This window comes from Aristolochia californica, unplaced genomic scaffold, assembly GCF_029961685.1.
Source record: "Aristolochia californica isolate CCGP_79_NKW_82.1479 unplaced genomic scaffold, dmAriCali1.0.hap1 SCAF_2, whole genome shotgun sequence".
Taxonomy (NCBI): Eukaryota; Viridiplantae; Streptophyta; class Magnoliopsida; order Piperales; family Aristolochiaceae; genus Aristolochia; species Aristolochia californica.
In genome coordinates, this window is record NW_027181881.1 from 14,291,222 (window position 1) to 14,310,254 (window position 19,033).

The 19,033-nt window shown below is 36.1% G+C and overlaps 1 protein-coding gene across 4 annotated transcripts; it reads left to right on the forward strand.

The window, feature by feature from the left end:
* The first annotated feature begins 3,398 nt into the window (after positions 1 to 3,398).
* On the forward strand, positions 3,399 to 19,033 carry LOC137955432 (rho GTPase-activating protein 7-like). Of its 4 annotated transcripts, none has more exons than XM_068802369.1 (23): positions 3,399 to 3,770; positions 4,349 to 4,385; positions 5,370 to 5,446; positions 6,513 to 6,583; positions 6,657 to 6,735; positions 6,849 to 6,993; positions 7,589 to 7,717; positions 11,181 to 11,258; positions 12,952 to 13,007; positions 13,115 to 13,184; positions 13,361 to 13,448; positions 13,912 to 14,155; positions 15,087 to 15,308; positions 16,084 to 16,255; positions 16,343 to 16,413; positions 16,686 to 16,735; positions 17,258 to 17,318; positions 17,395 to 17,478; positions 17,642 to 17,755; positions 17,837 to 18,006; positions 18,082 to 18,151; positions 18,263 to 18,436; positions 18,562 to 19,033. In XM_068802369.1, exons 1-23 carry the CDS (start codon positions 3,717 to 3,719, stop codon positions 18,736 to 18,738), a joined length of 2,493 nt encoding a protein of 830 aa, XP_068658470.1. In that variant the 5' UTR covers positions 3,399 to 3,716; the 3' UTR covers positions 18,739 to 19,033. The 4 variants fall into 4 exon arrangements, with proteins under 4 accessions (XP_068658470.1, XP_068658471.1, XP_068658468.1 ...); XM_068802370.1 differs by having other exon boundaries at positions 16,084 to 16,231; XM_068802367.1 differs by having other exon boundaries at positions 16,084 to 16,413.

Here is a 19,033-nt window from a genome sequence, read left to right on the forward strand (position 1 = left end):
TTCATTGTACACAAATTACATCGAGTCAATGGAGAATTTCTCTTTTCCAGAAATTCAACATACATTATGAAATGATTGTTTTTGTATTAGGAATCAAGAAAACCAAATCTTGACATGAAATTGACTTAAATAGTTGAGTTCCCAACTCTTGAAAATTGAGACATTGAGCTCAAAATAGAATATTTTGTCCTTTTTAAATCTCGATGAAAACTCAAAATCATGATAAAATGTTTATTTTTGTGATGAGCTACTAATCACATAGATATGTTTACTTATAAATTTTGGAGACTTATTCGGGTGAATCAAAGTCTTCAATCTCTTTTCATAACTTCTTTGGAACATGTCTTTAGTTGATTCTAGATTGGTTGGATGGTCTTCATTAGATCTCTATTTCTTCTTTTTTGGGTTTTTGGCTTCTTTAAGACTACCCATTTACTTTTAGTAGTTTTACTTTCACTTGTCGTTCTTTCAATTTTGGTCTAGTTGGCCAGTCTTCATAAATTGGTTCTTGGATTTTCTTTTGACTAGGTAAATGAGTATTTATAGTACATTCTCTCTCCCCTTCTATCTAACGGGGGCAATTTGGTTGAGTGGCCTTCTTGCCTATTGTGTTGAGCTCTCTTGTCTAGTTGAATGATATTGTTAGGCTTTTCAAACAGTACATTTTTTTGGCATGAGTTGCTTGCTTCCCCTTTTTGTGGAGGTTGTTTAGATGGTCTTTGATCGATAAAATGGGTATGTAGTCAAAAACTTTCTTTGGGGGACTTTTTGAACAACAGTGTATTCTTAATGCACTTCATTCATACTTAACTATTTGTCATAAAAAAATCATCTCAATTAGGATCTTGAGGCCGATATATACCTACACTATGTAATAGTAGCTCCAAGTCCTTAATTTAACTTAATCGAAAAATACAAGCTCAAGATAAAATCATTTTGGTTTTTAAAATTTAAGGGATAAACTTAATGCAACCCAATGAATAACATTCTAAACATGGTAACTTGATTTAAAATTAGAGACCTCTAGTTGGGTTTACTTGACCAAGTATAGTCAATTGATTTCAAAATAGAAGCATATATCTATTTGGATCTCTAAATTTCAGCCCCAATTTGTTAAAACAATGCAAATGTCACTTCAATAAGCTTGCTAGAAGGAATAATGTGATTTTAAAGTCGAAAAGTAATGTCTCTATAAGCTAAGCAAATAAATATTTTAAAATAATAGCATGAAAATACTTAGATCCTCAAAAGATGGCTTTCAAATGCCTAGATTTCATCTCCAAATTTGATCTCAAAGTGTACGTGCTCTTGGGAGTGTTTCTGGAAACCTTAGAAGTAGAGAGAGTTGTTGTTTGAGATGATACAACTTTTCAACATTCAAAACTTGAACCTTTGAGAATGAAAAGGAACATTTTGTCAAGTTGTAAAACTCGGTGATATCTAAATTAAAAGCTATAAAATAATACTTAAAAATTTAGTCTTGAGCTATTGATGAGATAGCTTATGATTTTGTAGATCTATTTTGGTTGAATAAAAGCCTTCAATCTCATTCTGTAAATTTTTTGAACCATGTCACTTGGATAGTTGGGGAATGGCTATGTGACATTCAATAAACTCTTTTTTGCTTTTCTTTAGTATGTTTGAATGGATAGGTGAACAATTTTGTTACAATACCTTTTTTTCTCTCTATTGGATTTTAGGAGAAGAAATAATCCATTGACTTTATTGTAATTTGAATACATTGGGCCTCTATTTATAATAGAGAAAAGACAAAATCATAACGAAATTAAACTACCCAAGTCTCAATTACACCCAGAGTCCTAAAGGCAAAACCTAGAACAATTAAACAATTGAATACTAAAATAATTGAAACACCTTTTAATTGAAACACTTTTATGAGACTTTTTTTCCATGGGACTCTTGTAAGATTCTACCATTTTAATTGTTTATTTGTGAGACTTCTCTTTTATAAGAGTCATGTAAGACTCTTCATTACCTGCTCTTCAACATTCTCTTAAGTGTTTGGGTTTTTTGACTTGGCCATTCGAACCTTAACAAATGAATAAAATGGTCTTCTTATCAGTGCTTGTTTTCTATTTTTTTTTCTTTTCTTGCATTTATTGGGTTGACTTTTAAGTCTAGCAAATGTACTTGAGAGTTTTCTTTTACCTATTGATTGGACATTTGACTCCACTCCATTTGAGCTTTTGTAATTTTTTTGGGGTTTGCTAGAAGAACAGTTACCATTAGGTCATTTGGACGTTGTACTTTAGGGCTTGAGCTACATGTTTCCTTTTGTGCAGTCTATTTGAGTGGGCATTGGTTGGTTGAATAGTTGTGTTGCTAACAATTTCCTTTGGGATTTTTTGTGTTGCCAAAGTTCAGTTAATACACATAGATAACAATTTAAGTGGATTATCATCAAAATGATCTCAAAAAGGATATTAAAACCAACACGTTTATGTATATATATTTGTGTGGTGAATTGAAGAGGGGGCTTGACCTTGTTTGATTGAAGATCCAATTTATTTGGTATTTTATATTGTTTTCCTTAATTCTTGTATTTATTTTCTAATGTCAATATGTATTAGAGACACTTAGGTTAATGATTAGTTAGAAACATATTCCAAATAATTTTTATTTTTCTTACTTAATAAACGACGCTCTTGGTGGGTTTTCTATTTGATTGTGGACTCTTTTGTGCTATTTGATGGTGTAAGTTTTTTTTATATGGTGGTTATGTGATTATTTTAGAATTTTATATATTTTAGTATGACATGTTTTATCATTGGGATAATTAGATAAATAAATGGTAAAAAATATGAATAGTAGGGTAGAATGATATTCAAATGAAACGATGTACAGAATAACTGATTTCATTCTGCTTATATACTTTTTGTATCCTTTTATGAATTAATCGTCATATCTTACATTTATAGGTATGGATGATTACTTGGTATTCAAGGTGACTAAAAAGATCAAAGCGGGCAGCACGCAGCGTCACATGCTGCGTGTGATTTATACTTGCCTAGACCTTGACGATTCCGCCCGCGGGCACCGCCTTTTTGCCTACGAAGTTAACTCGCATCAACACTGTCAGGGACCTACAACAGCACGTGCGAGTAGGAAATGCGTATTCTCCGCAGTGAAAGTTCACCCGCACCGAGAAACGACCAATTGAGTGTTTTGACTAAGGTACCTGAGGCAGAAGCGCACTCTGCCGCTGCGTGGCGTCAAAGAGCGGTAAACATAGTCCCAAAAGAGCCACCGCTCCTGCCCACTGATTCTGGAAACAACTCAACTGAAAGCATGTAATTACGAAGCTACCACTCTATTCCTCTCAGCTACGGACTACCTAATCCACTAACCTTTCAGAAGAAGCTACATTCGCTTCTGCCCTACTGAAAAGGGTCCATTTCTCAGACACAGGACTCTCTCTCCCTTTCCTTCATTTGTATCTCACTTTCTCCATTCTGAAACCCTAGTTCTTGCAGCGTGCCGTTATTGCTTCGTTCTGCTCCAGATCTGTCACACTTCTCCTTAAGAATTCTATTTTTCCCTCTTGTTTCTATGTAATCAGATGAGAAAAACTATTTCCTCTGTAGGTCGATAATCGGCTTCTTGTTTGTACGTTATGGATGCCATTGCATTATCTTATTTGAAATGTTCGGCATTACTGAAAATTTTGATTCCATAATTTTGGCGGCATTTTGGAAATGTCGGCTTCATTGGCGCAGTTCGAGCGGCCGAGGGCTGGAGTGACGAACACGGTTCTCTCTTTTTTCTTTCCTTTCATTTTTCTGGTCTTGTGGTTTTTCGTTGTTGGAATTGAGAAGCAAAGTATCACTGTGACTGTGAAAATGGGTTATTTGAGGAGCAAGTAGGGTGAGGGTGAGGCATCTGATATCGACTCCCGAAGCAGTCGTTCGAATTTTCTCTCTCTTTTTTTTTTTTTTTTCCAACATGGGCACTTCATTTTGAAATCTGATCCCATTGAAAAAATAATCTTGCGTTCTGAAATACGTGTTTTCCTTTCAATGTCGTCTAAAATGATTGCTCTACGCCATTGTCTCTAGTTGTCTCTCTCTTTTAACATATCATTATTGCCGTTCAAGGGAATGTAGCTTAATGTGGTATTAGTGTACTGGTCTCTTCTGATTTTATTATAGGATGTCTTGATGTTGTTTCTTAGAGAATGTCGTGCGCTTATTTTGGACCATTTCTTCCTTTAGGAGATGCGGTTTTGGACAAAAAATATTTGTTCCTTATTGTTTCTAAATTTGAATCTATTTTGTTATATGGTTGTTCTTGTACGATATGTGTTGCTAACACTGGTCTTGCTACACAGGTTTTCAAGAGTGGTCCTCTTTTCATTTCCTCTAAAGGTTAGTCTATCTTTTCTTCTTTTCCAGATTTCTTCTCATTTTCCCCGTCCATTGAAATCTGACTGTGCATTTATGATACACACGTGCTTATGCTTGTGGATGTATTTTTCTGCCTTGTCCAATTCTTATGTTGGTTCTGATGTAACTGTGCTTTTATAGATGATACAAGTGAGTTGCTGGCTGCTAGCATATCCTTTAATAATAATAAAAAAGAGATGCAAATTTTATTAACACCCAATTGTTCTCCATGTAAAATACTGTCTTCCATTTTAGAAGATGAGAACATAATTTTTTTGTTATAGACATCTCATTGCGTGGTAACTTTAGGTGTGTGATACTTTCTATTCAAATCTATGAACTCTTAGTGCCAAATTTTTGGTCAGTGTTGAATAGTTTTCTCACATCATTCAAAAGAAGAAAAGTGGTTTTTGTTTAGCTGAACTGAAGTGGACATGGTGCTGCTCAAAATTTATGATGTTGTGATTTTCCTTGCCCTGACAATTTAATCAACCCTTGCCGTTCCATGGATTCATATTGTTTTGAAAGTTTGTTGTTTCTGTCTGAGATAGTGAAACCCTTGTTTCTGATGTGCAAGTCAAATCGAAGAGCTTGTTTACCACGTTACTTAGACCCAATACCTCATAAACTAATGGCAGAAGAGCTTGTTCACCAGTGGCTCAACTATTGTTGACATATTTGTTGTATAAACTATTCTGCTACATTCATCAGCCTAAATTTAAATTAGAATATCATATTTGGAAGTAGAATCACTGACTCATTCTAAATTTAAATTAAAACATCATTTTTGGAGGGTACGGATTAGAAGAACTTCTGGTAACTTTTTGCATTGCTTAGGATAGTATAAGTTTCCCTTTGCACCAATGTAGTAGTATATGTGCTATGCAGTGACACTGTTTATTTGTTCTTTTTCCTTAGTAATAACTCCTGAAACACCTTTTTTACTCTTCGAACAAAATTGTGCAGGAATTGGTTGGAAGTCATGGAAGAAGCGTTGGTTCATCCTCACTCGTTCATCCTTGGTTTTCTTCAAAAATGATCCTGTTAGTATTGACTTGCTTTTTAAATTTCTTTGTCACTGTGCTTCTGGTAAATCACCTTGTATATCTTCCATTTATTTCAAAATAGTTTTACTTTTCCATTTCTAAAAAGTAAAACATTATTGTATGGAAAAAAATGACATTTTTCTGAGAAAGGTTAATTTCAATCCAAAGCTCGAAGGCAAGAACAAAATTAGGTGGGGAGTCTTCTTACAATGAGGGATTGGAGGGATATCTCCTGCTTAGCTAAAGAGTTAGTCAACTGGTTGGCTGATCTAGGTATATTACTCCAGAAATAAGAAAAGTCAGAAGCTGCTTAGCTAAAGAGTTAGCCAACTGGTTGGCTGATCTAGTTATATTACTCCAGAAATAAGAAAAGTCAGAAGATATGACATATGGAACCTGAGCTTGCATGTGATGTATGGATGGAGAAAATTTCTTTGGAGATTGAAACTATCTAAAGGGAACCTGAGCTTGCATTTGATGTATGGAAAGAAAAACTTTCTTTGGAGATCGAAACTATCTCAAGGGAACCTGAGTTTGCATGATTTAGGGGAAGTAGCTTTGGCTCATTTATCCTAGGCCTATCGAATGCAAGTGGGTGTATGAGAATGCATCCAACTCTTTTTTTGTTTGTTTCTCTAGGTAGAACTATATTTCATTCAGTTGATGTATGACTTTTTGTTTTTGTTTCTTTTTTTTTGTCTTGTTGGTTAATTTTATTACATGTATAGCTATTATTTCTCTTTTGATTTCTTTTTTGAGTCCGGTTGGAAATTGAGTTTTTACTGTATTGATGTCTCTCTGTTGTAATTTTGCTTGTAATTTTGCTTCCCCAGGAGTTGATGTCTCATTGTTTTTAAAACATTTTTGTATTTGTGGTGTCGTAGGCTCTTTGAAAATTTGATCTTATGGTTTATGTTTCATTCAGAAAAAAAATTGTGTTTTGTTTTGTCGTCTGTTCATGGAAATCTTGATCTGTTGTCATGAAAATTTAACAGTAAGTTAACTGAAAAAGTTCATTTTGGGTGGTTTGAACAAGTTCTAATTCTGGTGAGTTGATTTTCAGAGTGCACTTCCCCAGAGAGGGGGTGAAGTTAATCTGACTTTGGGAGGTATCGATTTGAATAATTCGGGCAGGTATATACAAACTAATTCCTACTGTTTTGATGCCTTTGTTTCTCTTGCCTGTATTGAAGTGTGATTTTTGCAGTGTGGTAGTAAGAGAAGATAAAAAACTGCTGACAGTGTTATTTCCTGATGGGCGTGATGGGCGAGCTTTCACTCTTAAGGTGCTTCATTGATTCCCTGCCCATGAAGAAATAAGTTTCAAGTTCTTCTTTGCTGTTCTATTAATTTTGTTGACACTTCATGTGCTTATTGTTTTTGTTTCTCAATTCACCAGGCTGAGTCATCGGAGGATCTGTATGAGTGGAAAACAGCCCTTGAACAGGCTTTGGCACAGGCTCCAAGTGCTGCACTTGTGATGGGTCACAATGGAATTTTTCGTAGTGACACAGCTGATACAATTGATGTATCTTTCCAACAATGTTGGTACCTCTCTCTACTAATATAGTATGTTATCCACATGAGTTGGCATCCCTTTTTATTTTTATTTTTATTTTTTATTTTATTTTTTGACACTAATGGGGTAATGTTGCCATTTTTTATGTTGTGGATGTTTCACAACCAGCATAATTTCTCATATTAATGGGACCAGCTTTTGAGAATATCGTGTATCTATTATTTTAGCTCAGAAATAAACATTTCAACTGCACTCATGCTATTCTGTTGGTTTGGTTTTAGTTGTTGAAAACAATTAACTTTACTTATTGTTAATGGCTGTCCTGTCTGAACTCTGTTGGAGCACCTGAAGTGTGTTCTGCTTTCTGTGTGGTTGTGTTCTATGTGCCCAAAATCTGTGGCTAGAATGTTTCTCACTTTGGTTTTCTGAAAAGAGAATGTTGCTCACTTTATGACTGGTATATAACTATTCTATTCTTTTTAATCAGTTTTTGGTTTTTAATTTATACATTTTTTTATTTTGATAACTTTCTAAACATTAAAAAAGAAAAAAAATGAGAATCAGTTGTGGTTTAAGATTTGCTTTTGATGGTATTTTTTGTGCTGATGTATTTGCTATAGTTTCCACAGGGAGAGATAAACGGCCAGTCAAGTCAATGGTTGTTGGGAGGCCAATTCTGCTTGCGTTGGAAGACATTGATGGTGGTCCTTCATTCCTAGAAAAAGCTCTTCGCTTTCTTGAAAAATTTGGTAGGTCAAGATTTTGATGAATGAGACTGTTGTCATAATTGCTTACCCTGTTGCTTGGTTCACTCAGTAAATATTGCAGTTGGCATTGTAGAAAAAAATCAGCAAACTAGTAAGTGTCATTTTGGTAACCACATAGCATAAGCAATATCTTCTTCATCAATGGGTGGCCCAAGTTTGGTGAGGTGACCAAGTAGATCCCTTGTTATAAGGAACTGTCGAATCGATGTGGACCAGCTCAAGAAATTTGATATCCCTCGCAAGGGTATAGGTAGTAATCTTGAGAATATCATTCTTGTTACCCATGTATTTTTTAGCCATAAGAGGCAATTCAAGGGTAATAATGTGCTCAAATTTGAAGTAGCCTAAGTTGCTTGGAGATTCAAGACCAGCCAAGGCTAGCTTGGGTAGATGGGAGGAGAACCCGAGCTTATCAAGTCTTTAGGCAAAGGGGGGAACCCTCTTAGGCCAGTCAACTTGGTGGCCAAAAATTTATATAATTAATTCTCTAGCCTTCTTTGTAGAGAATAGCAAAAATCAATTAATAAGCATGAGATCAAGTAAGGTAAGGTAGCAATTCCAAATTAGATCATTCCAAAAATATAGTTTGGGATAAACCAATCAGTTCCAAGATCAATCAGCCACCTCTTGGCTTTCAAAAAATTCTCCAAAAAAACACAAAATCGAGTAGAGTTCTTCAAATAACTTGGTTAATGGAGAAACTTAGCATGGAAGCTAAGTAATTAGATTTTTGAAATCCAATGGATACAAAACCACTCATAATAGGCTCAAGAACAATTTTCTTCCTCAGGAAAGTCTTGTTCCCACAAAATTATAACTTTTTATGCAGATAATTTCAACATAAACCGATTTTCAGCCAAGAACTTGCAAATCGACAAAATTGCCTTGGTAAACTTCTTCTAATCCGAGATGCATAAATTTCAATAATTTCATTAGATGAAGACAATAATAAAATCATCTTTGAACCATCTTCTAAAGATCTGAAAACCAAAAACATGAAGTAATATTAACAAGAATAAAAAACTTATCTCACAAGCTTCAATCTTGCTTCACAAAGAGCCATCTATGAGTGGCTTTGATCATAACTTCTTAGAGCGTTCTTTTGACGTGGGGATCTTAAATTTGATGCACTGATACCATGTTCAATTTAGAACCCCATGATTGAAACCTCGAGCAAGATGAGAGAGGGAGAAGAAAAAGAGCAAAGAGAGAGAGAAAACTCGGGTAGAGAGGAAAGAAGAGAAAAAAGAGAAAAAAAGAGTTTAGGCTAGAGAAAGATTCTTCCTGAGTTGAGAAGTAGAGAGCTTCATTGACTTGATGTAATCAAAGTACATAAACTCCTATTTATAATAGAGGAAAGTAGTAGAGTCCAATTATAATTAAACTACCCTTGTCCCAATTACATCCAAACTCTAATAAGTCCTAGCATAATTAATTAACTCAACATAAATAGAAGACTAACATAACTAAAACACCTTTAAACTGAAACTCTTCTGTGAGACCAGCTTCCATAATGATTTTGGCTCTGTAAGACTTTTTATTGTGAGAGTCATCATGCTACCTCATGTGATCATGGTGGGTCCCACCAGCTCGTGTGACATGGTGGGTCCCACCTTGTAACACCTTAACCATTATTTTACATCACCGAGGCCATGAGAAAACATGGCTGAATTCTCTACAAGTGGCATCTGAGAGTTGGAGCTTTGGATTCGATCTTTCAACAGTGGCACAAACATAAGCAAATGTGGGTTTGGCAGTTATACTCAAAACCTGAGACTTTGCCTCACCAACTAGGGTTTTAGATTAGCAAGACAGAATGAAGCAATCAATGTCTCTCACCATTTTGCTTCTGTTTTCCAATCTTGTGTGAATAGATTGGCACTAACTTCCATGCTTGGAGCAGGCCTCTGAACCAAGCAAAATAACCATTGAGATCATCACCTTGTTCTGTCATGTGCATCTCTTGAAAAATGTCATAAAGTCTCTAAAGATTGGCAAAACTCGAATAAAGTTCAGGGCAAGTGTACTAAATATGTTTGTAGTGTCAAGATGAATTGTATTCATAAACATATTCTCCTCCATGTTATTTATCATCCAACTTGTAACAAGGGTGTCTTCCTTCAACCCGTTTTTATAGTTAGCATCCATCTCATCAAGAGTTGGAGGGTTGTCAATAAGTTGATCATGTGTATTTTACAGACTAGGACCAGGCCAGGTAGTTTAAGTTTCCTTTGAGAAGCATTTTAGTAATCTTATGGATTTCAGTTTTAATCGCAGTCGCTGACTTGCTCAGACCGGTAGTAGTTGATTGATCAGCCATACTAATCGTGTAATCACTAATATAAAAAGAAGAGAACAGCTTTTAAGAACTGCCAACAATTATTAAGCAACGAGGAACAAATAACATTAACTCTTGACAAAAAGTAGGTTTAACCAAAGCGAGAATGGAACACAAGAAGTAGGGCAGCAAGAGGAGACCTAACTATGGAAGACTTTAAGGAAACATAAACTTTTATGCAAAACAGCAATAAGTATGCATAACTAATGGCAGATCTCAAGGAAACAAAGGCATAGCAGAGAGGCCAACGAACCTAGGGTTTTCTCAGCAGCAAATAACGATAACATCAGAGGCACATAGATCAAAACTAGAATAACATGCAGAAAGCAGAATAGCAAAACATGGCAAGCAACTTCAACTCAAAATCTGAAAAATATAATGTCTCCCCATGAACCACAGCATGAAACAGGAAGAGTGACCTCCTATCTCAGTGTAGGTTAAGCCAACAACAAAAAAAAGAAAAAAAAAGAAAAGAAAAAAAAGGAGGACTTTTCTCATCAAGCCGATTCACAGTGGAAAGATGGCTGATCTATGGCTGTCGTACATCCATCTCCATACAATTCACATCGAAGAGTAACAATGGAACTCTAAAATCCTGGCTCAAATGCCAAGTTAAGTTTCAGTGTTCAATTAAACTGTTCTTTGGGTAGATGAACTAGAGTGGAAGAAGGACAGAGAAGAGAGACATGAAAGAGAAAAGAAGTGGTGCATGTGGTTGAGAAGAGGAGAAACAGGAAATTGCATGAGACAAACAAAGGGAAGAAGAAACATAGTTGCATGAGCTCTTCCCTAAAAGTCCAACATACATAGAAGTTTTGATGACAAAGTACAAAAGCATCCTCAGGGCAATGATTCGACGTGAGGGCAAGAAAGTAAATCAGCAACTACAGCACTAAACATAGATCATAAGCTACATAGTCTTCAAAGAATATTCAACATTTCAAGGCTGACAATGTATCTGAAAAAATGTTTCTAATGATGCCATCTAGAGTGAACTCTTTTTTTTCTTGTTATTTAAATTGTGTAGCTCTGTGGTATTTTCTGGTTTTGAATGCTCAAACATTTCTATGTTTAATATCAATTAAATGTCTTTATCATCCTCAACAGGTGTTGAAGTAGAAGGTATTTTGCGACAATCTGCAGATGTTGAAGAGGTTGACCGTAGGGTTCAAGAATATGAGCAAGGTTCATCTCCATCATTAAGGACTAGTTTTGGCTATAGGACTTCTGTGCCTTTATGTTTGATACCACAGATTGGTGTTATGCTCATGAGACTCCATGGTCTTGATGCTGACTTTCTTCATATGGCTTGTATTAATGTTGATAGCAGGTTGAGTGTCCCACTGTAGGCACAGTTGCTCCAATCATGCATCTTGGGTGGTCAATAATGATCCTGTGTTCTGAAAAAAAAATACTTGATATGTTTAGTTGCAAAACCTGCTTACTATGACATTGATGATGTTTTCCATTCCATGGTTCCATGATCTTGGATACTGTATTCGGTTTCTTTGATCCTTTCTGTGCTAGTAAGTTTCCATAGATTGCTCCAAATTCCTAGTGCTGTTTTCTAGAGGAATTGGAGGTTGGTTGTTCATTCAATTAGACATGCAATTGTTTGTCCAGCTGTTTGGTAACTTTGATGGCAGTGCAAGGGGAAGTGCTGGGCCTTATGGCTGTAGTGGAAACATCAGAGATTTGCTGGTAGTATCAGTCTTGACTACCCTAATTTTTTTGGTTAATTTGATCCCATAATAGTTGGGTTAAGGCCATTCTCCTAGGCCTAAGGGATGGAAAATGGCTGGTTCACCTCTTGTTATTGAGGGGGACTTGGCAGTTGTCCTTAGGTGAACCTTTGGATAGAAAGCTACCATGAGTGCATCTTCTATGCTGATTGTTACTTGGATCCGTTGCCTTAGAAGTGCCAATGGGATTGCTGATTACTTGGCTAGTAGTGCATGGCTTGATTGTGGTAGAAGAAAGTCATCCAAAACAGTTGAAAACATATAAAAGGAAGAAGACAATGAAAGAAGACTGAAATACATCTGTTTACATTTTGGGAAAGTTATTGTGTAAGGACAGTACTTTGTTTTAGTATCTTCTATCAAGGGAAAGTCAGCAAATTGCTACTTTTACTCGTTTTGGAGTTTCTCAAGAGGCCCCAATTAGGAGAGTTTTATTTAAGAAAGTGTTAGGTTAGTTGGTCTCCTTTACTAGTAGTCAACTTAGGAAAGTAGTTTCTATCTACTTTAGTTGTTTGAATTCTTTCCTACCAAGTGGTTTCAATTTAATATGTCATTGTTAATTGAGAAGTTTAGTCCTAGGAAAATTCTATTATTGTGATGTAACCTATTTTGGTAGGTCATAGGGTTTTTGAAGTTTATAAATAGGGAGAACTATTGTATCCATGAAAGCTTTAAAGATTAATACAAATTTTCTTTTTGGTCGCTGGAACATCATTGTGCCTCGTTCTTTTTGCTGAGAAGAGTTTCTTCGTGACTTTTTGTCTTGTACTAGCCACTGTAAGTTACAAAAGTTCTTCCCATGGAACTTGAAAACCGGGGACTTTACAGTGGGAGAAGCTGGTGGCGGTGTTACTCATATTCCATCCTTATTCTTCAACTTAATTTTTTGTAATTTGCGGCTTTACTTGAGTTGGGACTGACCAATAAAACATTAATGCCAGCTATGGTTTAATCCTTTGTGCTGTCTACTCTGGAAGCTTCCTTTAATTGAGATATCTTTTCTCATTGATATCCAAAAAAAGAATCCAGTTCTTGTTTAATCATGGCCAATAACTTTTCAACTTAATCATTGCTTTTTCATGCTTCTCAATGCCTTGCAAAAGTATAATTGTTATCATTGTTTAACTTAATTTCAGGTAAGACAGAGTTTGCATCTGATGAAGATGCCCATGTTGTTGGGGACTGTGTTAAGGTGATGATTGATCGATTGTTTCATCTATGCAGTTGGTAATTTTGATGCTTTTTACTTTTTTATGTTCCACTTTCTAAATCTTTATGTTATATTCTCTGAATTTGCAGCATGTTCTTAGGGAGCTGCCTTCATCTCCTGTTCCTGCATCCTGCTGTACTGCACTACTTGAAGCATATAGTAAGTGGAAGTGCTATGCATATGCACATTCACAGTATTAGAAGTGTACACCCCTTGCTGTTTTAAGCTCACCATAAAGTTGTTCTAGTTATTTACTGAAAAGCATGGTGAACTTGGAGAGCTCCTTGAGCACGGACTTTTAATATTTAATGGATTATGTTAATGTATGTGTCTAGGAATTGAGCTAAGGGATGTTCGGATTAGTGCCATGCGCTCTGCAATATCTGATACATTTCCAGAACCAAATCGAAGATTATTACAAAGGTAATTTGATTTGTTTATTTGTCACTTGCCTTTCAAGAACTAAATTTCAATAATGATTCTGATACTGTTGTCTGTCAGATGGGGTTTCTTGTGTGAGATTTTGGGTTCCTCTCATCAGGGAAAAGGGGTGCAGTCTGCATGTGTAATTAGTATTAAAGAAGAACTCATTTCAATCGTGTTTGTGATAGGCTCCTTTGTCTTTCATACTCGTATTATGAGGGTAATTAGATTTGACTTAAACAATGTTTGCAAGGGTTGTGTATGACATGTGCTTAGCATTTGACTATTAAGTGACTCTTTGAGATTTGCCCCTACTTTGACTTGTTAATCACTCTTATTTACCAACATTGTGTTGCTGGTAGTAGTTGTTTAGTTTTTTGGGTATCTTTATCTTTAATGAGTTCCCAAGTTATGATAGCTCACTAGTTTCTGTTGCCCTTTTTTATGGGTCTTTTTGGCACAGGATTCTGAAAATGATGCACACTGTTGCTGCTCACACTTCTAAGAATCGGATGACCTCCTCGGCGGTTGCTGCTTGCATGGCACCCTTGTTACTTCGCCCACTTTTGGCTGGTGAATGTGAGTTGGAGGATGATTTTGATATCAATGGGGATAACTCTGCCCAGCTTCTAGCTGCTGCGAATGCTGCGAATAATGCTCATGCCATTATTACAACACTTGTGGAGGAGTATGAGAGCATCTTTGATGTACGATTTTTATGTAACTCTTTCTATCTGCAACTTTGTTCCATTTACTTTATGTGTTATAGCTCTGAGCTGACATTTGGGAATCGATTTATACTCTGGTGTTTTCATTTTAATTTTATTTCAGTTGAGTTGTTTTGTTCCTCATGGATCCAGAATAAGAAAAGTCTAGTGCTTATTATTTAGATAGAAGTTTTTTAACTGCGGCTAGTCATTTCAGGTTGGATTCGGATCCAACGTCACCATGGTATTAGACCAAGTGTTCATATGTGGGCCTCCACCCAAAGTTGTACATTTGTAGGAGTTAGGGGCACAGATTTGGGGGTGGGGTGGTGGGTTGTAAAGAATAGTCCATCATAGATCCAAGGTTAAAAAACCTGGTGCTTATTACTTGGGAAGAGAACTTTTGGCTAGTCATTTTTGGATGGACTTGGACCCAACATTAACAGCTCACAAACAGGCTTCAAATTGTTAATTGTTTATGCAGTATGGTTCATAGATTTATTGATTGTGCATTCAAAAGTGAAAAAAAAAAAGAAATTAAAATTTTGACTTAAAGACCTTTTACATTGTTCACTTTCATCTGGTGGGTAAAAAAAAAGACACCGGTAAAAACTGAGTTTGGTGGTACTGATGGTCAAATAACTTTAATTAATAGTGAAAGTTCAGGTAGCCACAACTTGTGTGGGTGTGAAGATTGTAGTTGACCAAACAGGACATTGTTATCACAATAAAGTTTCAGATAGCCACAACTTATGTGGGTATTTTTTCTCAATCAGATGATCAGCAAGTCTTTTCCTTTTATATGAATTAGGACCTATGAATTGGTTGTTTTAAGCTAGAAAAAAGCTAACACAGTGTCCACTCTTTCATATCAGTAGCTCTTTTGCTTTAATATGCCGAAGCTGCATTATGTTTTTGTTTCTTATCTCAGGATGATAATTTGCATAGATGCTCTGCATCACCTGATTCTAACATGGGAAACAGTGGAAGTGAGGAATCTTCTGAAGATGACAATTTGGATTTGAAAAGTAATGGATACCATGATGCTGAAATTGATGTTGATGCTGAGGTGGATGAAGGTCCTGAACGTGTTCTCAGTGGAAAATCAAGTGAAACCAGTGGATATGCTGGAAGCGACCTTTATGACTTCAAGGTCATAGCCTCCTTTTTAAGAAAATATTGCTCTTCATCGCTCCTATTCTTACCATGCATGTAGCTTATGGTTATCTTAATTTTTGGCTGGGTGTTGTGTTATGTTTGTTTTTAGTGGTCCTGATTGAAGGATGTGCTTGAGGATCAGTCCTTTTTCTCTGTGAAATTGTTATTTATTGAATTAATGGAATCATTATTTGGTGATGGCATTCACTGATTGGTTTTTTTTTTGAAAAGGCATTTACTGATTGTTTGTTAGTCAAAAAAGATAGTTTGCTGATATTCTGCATTTATGTCTTGCCTGCTGGGAGTTCTCACATGCAAATCAATTCATTGAGAAATTTGAGCAGTCAATGCTTTAAATAACTTCACATTTGCATTTAAAGTTGCTAATGGAAAACAAGGATACTTAAAAAAAGAAAAGAAAAGCAAGAATATTTCAGAAAACTGGGAAAGCAAGAATTCTTCAAAAGAAGGGGAAAACAAGGATGATGCTTCAAAGAATGGGAAAACAAGGATTTCTCTCTGTTGTAGGTTCATATGTGATGCTTTATTTGTTAAGTTGACTTGGATTTTTACTTCTACCAGCAAACATGTTCTAGATATCATGGCAAATATAGCTACTTCTTCTTTGTTGTTTTATTATGATTTCAAGTGAATAGAAAGAGGTGTTCTGAGTTTTGCTAGTTATTTGTGATTGTTTTAATAGATTTCATTTGTCTTTCTATCCTTGAGCGTCATTTGTGTTAGCTGATCTATCTTGTATAAATGGTTAGGTTTTTGGTGTGGATGATTCAGATGCTGATTCCCCTCGAGAGAATCAGACTTCTGCCACAAATCTGAAACCACAAAACAATTCTACTGGCCAACTCAGTGATCAGTGTATCTTGAAGAAAAGCAGTGAGATCCCACTGATGGAAAAAGGTGCTCCTAGTGTTTTACCTGCCAGTGAGTGTCATCAGTCAATGAGGGATATCCTATCTTCAATGGATCCTGTGCTTTCTTTACCGATATCTGGAGCTGATTTATGTGCAGAGATGCCAGTGGCTAAACCAAGTGTTTCAAATGCCAGCGTGAAACGTTCTGCTTACTGGGAACGCAACAGCGTAAGTGTTAGTTTTTGTTGTGTGGTAATTCTCTGGATTGGTATACTTGTGTGAACTTGAAACTTGTTTCGTTTTTTTAGTATTGATTCAATTAACTTTTCCTTTTTCTCTAATGTTTGACATCCTCTTCACCTATCAGTTCTGTATGTGAAATAAAAGTATTCCCATTGCAGAAGTGATTATCCCACTTGTTGGGATAATTAGATTTTTTCGTTGTTCTTCTGTAATCGTTATGATTTGCTTGATTTAGTGTTATTTTTGTTTTTTTCTAGGCAAGGAAGAATCTATCAATGGAATCAATTGATTCTTCTGGCGAGGAAGAGTAAGTATTCAAATCTTCAAGTCTTTTCTTTTTCACATTATGATCAACTCTGTCATTTTTATGGATAGCTGCAATGGTGGGCGTATCGGTTAGGTTTTGTGTAACATCTGTTATGTCAGATTTTGGGAGTGAGGTTAGATGTGTCAGATTTTGGGAGAGACTGTAAGACTTCACCCTTGCAAAGCTGTGGCATGAAAGTTTAATTAAGTTAATTTTCTCTTATAGGTGTTTTGAAGATGATTTACATTGGTGGATTTATTTTTGGCCTGTCATAATAGGTTTCTTTTTTTTTTGGACTGTTTGTTCAAAACAACCTTTGTCTGAATAAAACAATTATACACTTTAACTATGTTGCACTAAGTTTTCATTCTTCTCTTTCAAAAAAAAAAAAAAAACTGCAAATGATCTGCATACGTCCGTACTTCTATTTTATCGCAAAACATGACCTACTAATTTGTTTATTTGTTACTTTTTGTGATTTCTCTGTCATATTATGAAATTGATCAGTGATTCTGCTTGTAGGCTTGCCATTCAAAGGCTTGAGATTACAAAGAATGATTTGCGCAATAGGATTGCAAAGGAGGTGAGATTTCTTTCATTTGATCGGTTTCCTTTTAAATGGGATTTTTTCTGCTAATAGGTTCAAATTTGCCTAACAGGCCAAGGGGAATGCCATTTTGCAAGCCAGTCTTGAAAGAAGAAAACAAGCTTTACATGAGCGTCGTTTGGCCCTTGAACAAGATGTACTGCATGATTTACCCTTTTACTTTATATGATAATTTCTTAATTTCTTGGGGTTTTTATTCTTTCGAGTGTGGTATAGTGTAACATTCTTGTGATGATTTAAGAAATTTATAGTCCATCATCTTGGGTATGTTCCTTATGGTTTATGTCCGACTGATAAAGGTTTCAAGACTACAAGAACAATTACAAGCGGAAAGAGATCTGAGAGCTGCATTGGAAGTTGGGCTGAGCATGTCTTCTGGGCAGGTTTCAAGTTCGGGTGGTATGGATTCAAAAGTATGTACGCGGCCTTGTTGAGTTATTTATTTGGCTGATTAGAATGTGGTCCTGTTTTAATTGTTCTTTCTTTCACTGAAGACACGAGCTGAGCTTGAGGAGATAGCCCTTGCAGAAGCTGATGTAGCTAGGTTGAAACAGAAGGTAGCAGAGCTTCACCATCAACTTAATCAGCAACGTCAGCATCAATATGGGTCTTTGTCTGATGCCTGTGACCGGTTTCAGCATGCCGAGGGTCTTCATTCACAACAGTAAGATTTTTCATATCTGGCTGCGATCACTTAAATGTTTCAATGTTTCAATGTTTCTATGTTTGGGTGGTGCAGGAAGATGCTACAACAGGATTTTGATATGACTCTTGCGTTTTGCAATAATGAGAGAAAGCAAAGAAGCGAGGTATTTTTTGGTTTCTGGTACAGTTCTCTCGTAGACAGCAGGCATAGACTTTTGTTGCTATTTTGAGCTACTTTTTTTGACTCTTTACGTTACTAATACAAAATACTACAGGAAAGTTCTTGGGGAACAGATTGGAGGAATGCGAAGACACCAGTTTTAGCATCTACAAGCAGCAGGCAACAACCTTTGCGAAAGCAAGGGACTGAGTTGACTAGTTTGAGTGATTCTAATGATGAGCTTTCACCTGTTAATTCTGCACCTTCCAATACATCCCGGTTAACAGAGGTACACGTGCCAGCGCATGTTATCTTTTTCAATCTTGTTCGAAATTTGATTAGCTTTGGTTAAACGAAACTAACTAGTGTGTACACACTTCCAATGTCTGGAATTGGTGGCTGCCCTGCAAACAGAGACACCCACCTGTGGCATCCTCTGCTTTGGTAGAATTAACGACACGGTTAGACTTCTTCAAGGAGCGACGGTCCCAGCTCATTGAGCAGCTCCACAATCTCGATCCCAGTTACGGAACTCCATCACAGAGTTTCTTGTACAAAGCTTCTCCACCATGGACAACGAGCCCAAGATGAGAGAGATGGTACTTTTTGTTTATATACACGGTTTTAGTCCATTTGTATATCCTTCGACGGCCGCATCTATCTGTTGTAATTCTGTCCTTGGTGTGTGCTTGGGATTGTCTTGCTTTTCCAAGACTATATTGTCAAGTTTAGTAATAAAATTCCTTTCATTTTTTCCCCTACTACTAAGAAATGTTACATTTATGTTCCAGACTTGTCTCCTGCTGTACGCGGCAACTTGGCCTAGATAAACATGTTCAAGACTAATGACTTATGTTTGAAAACGAATAATGATTTCAACATCCTC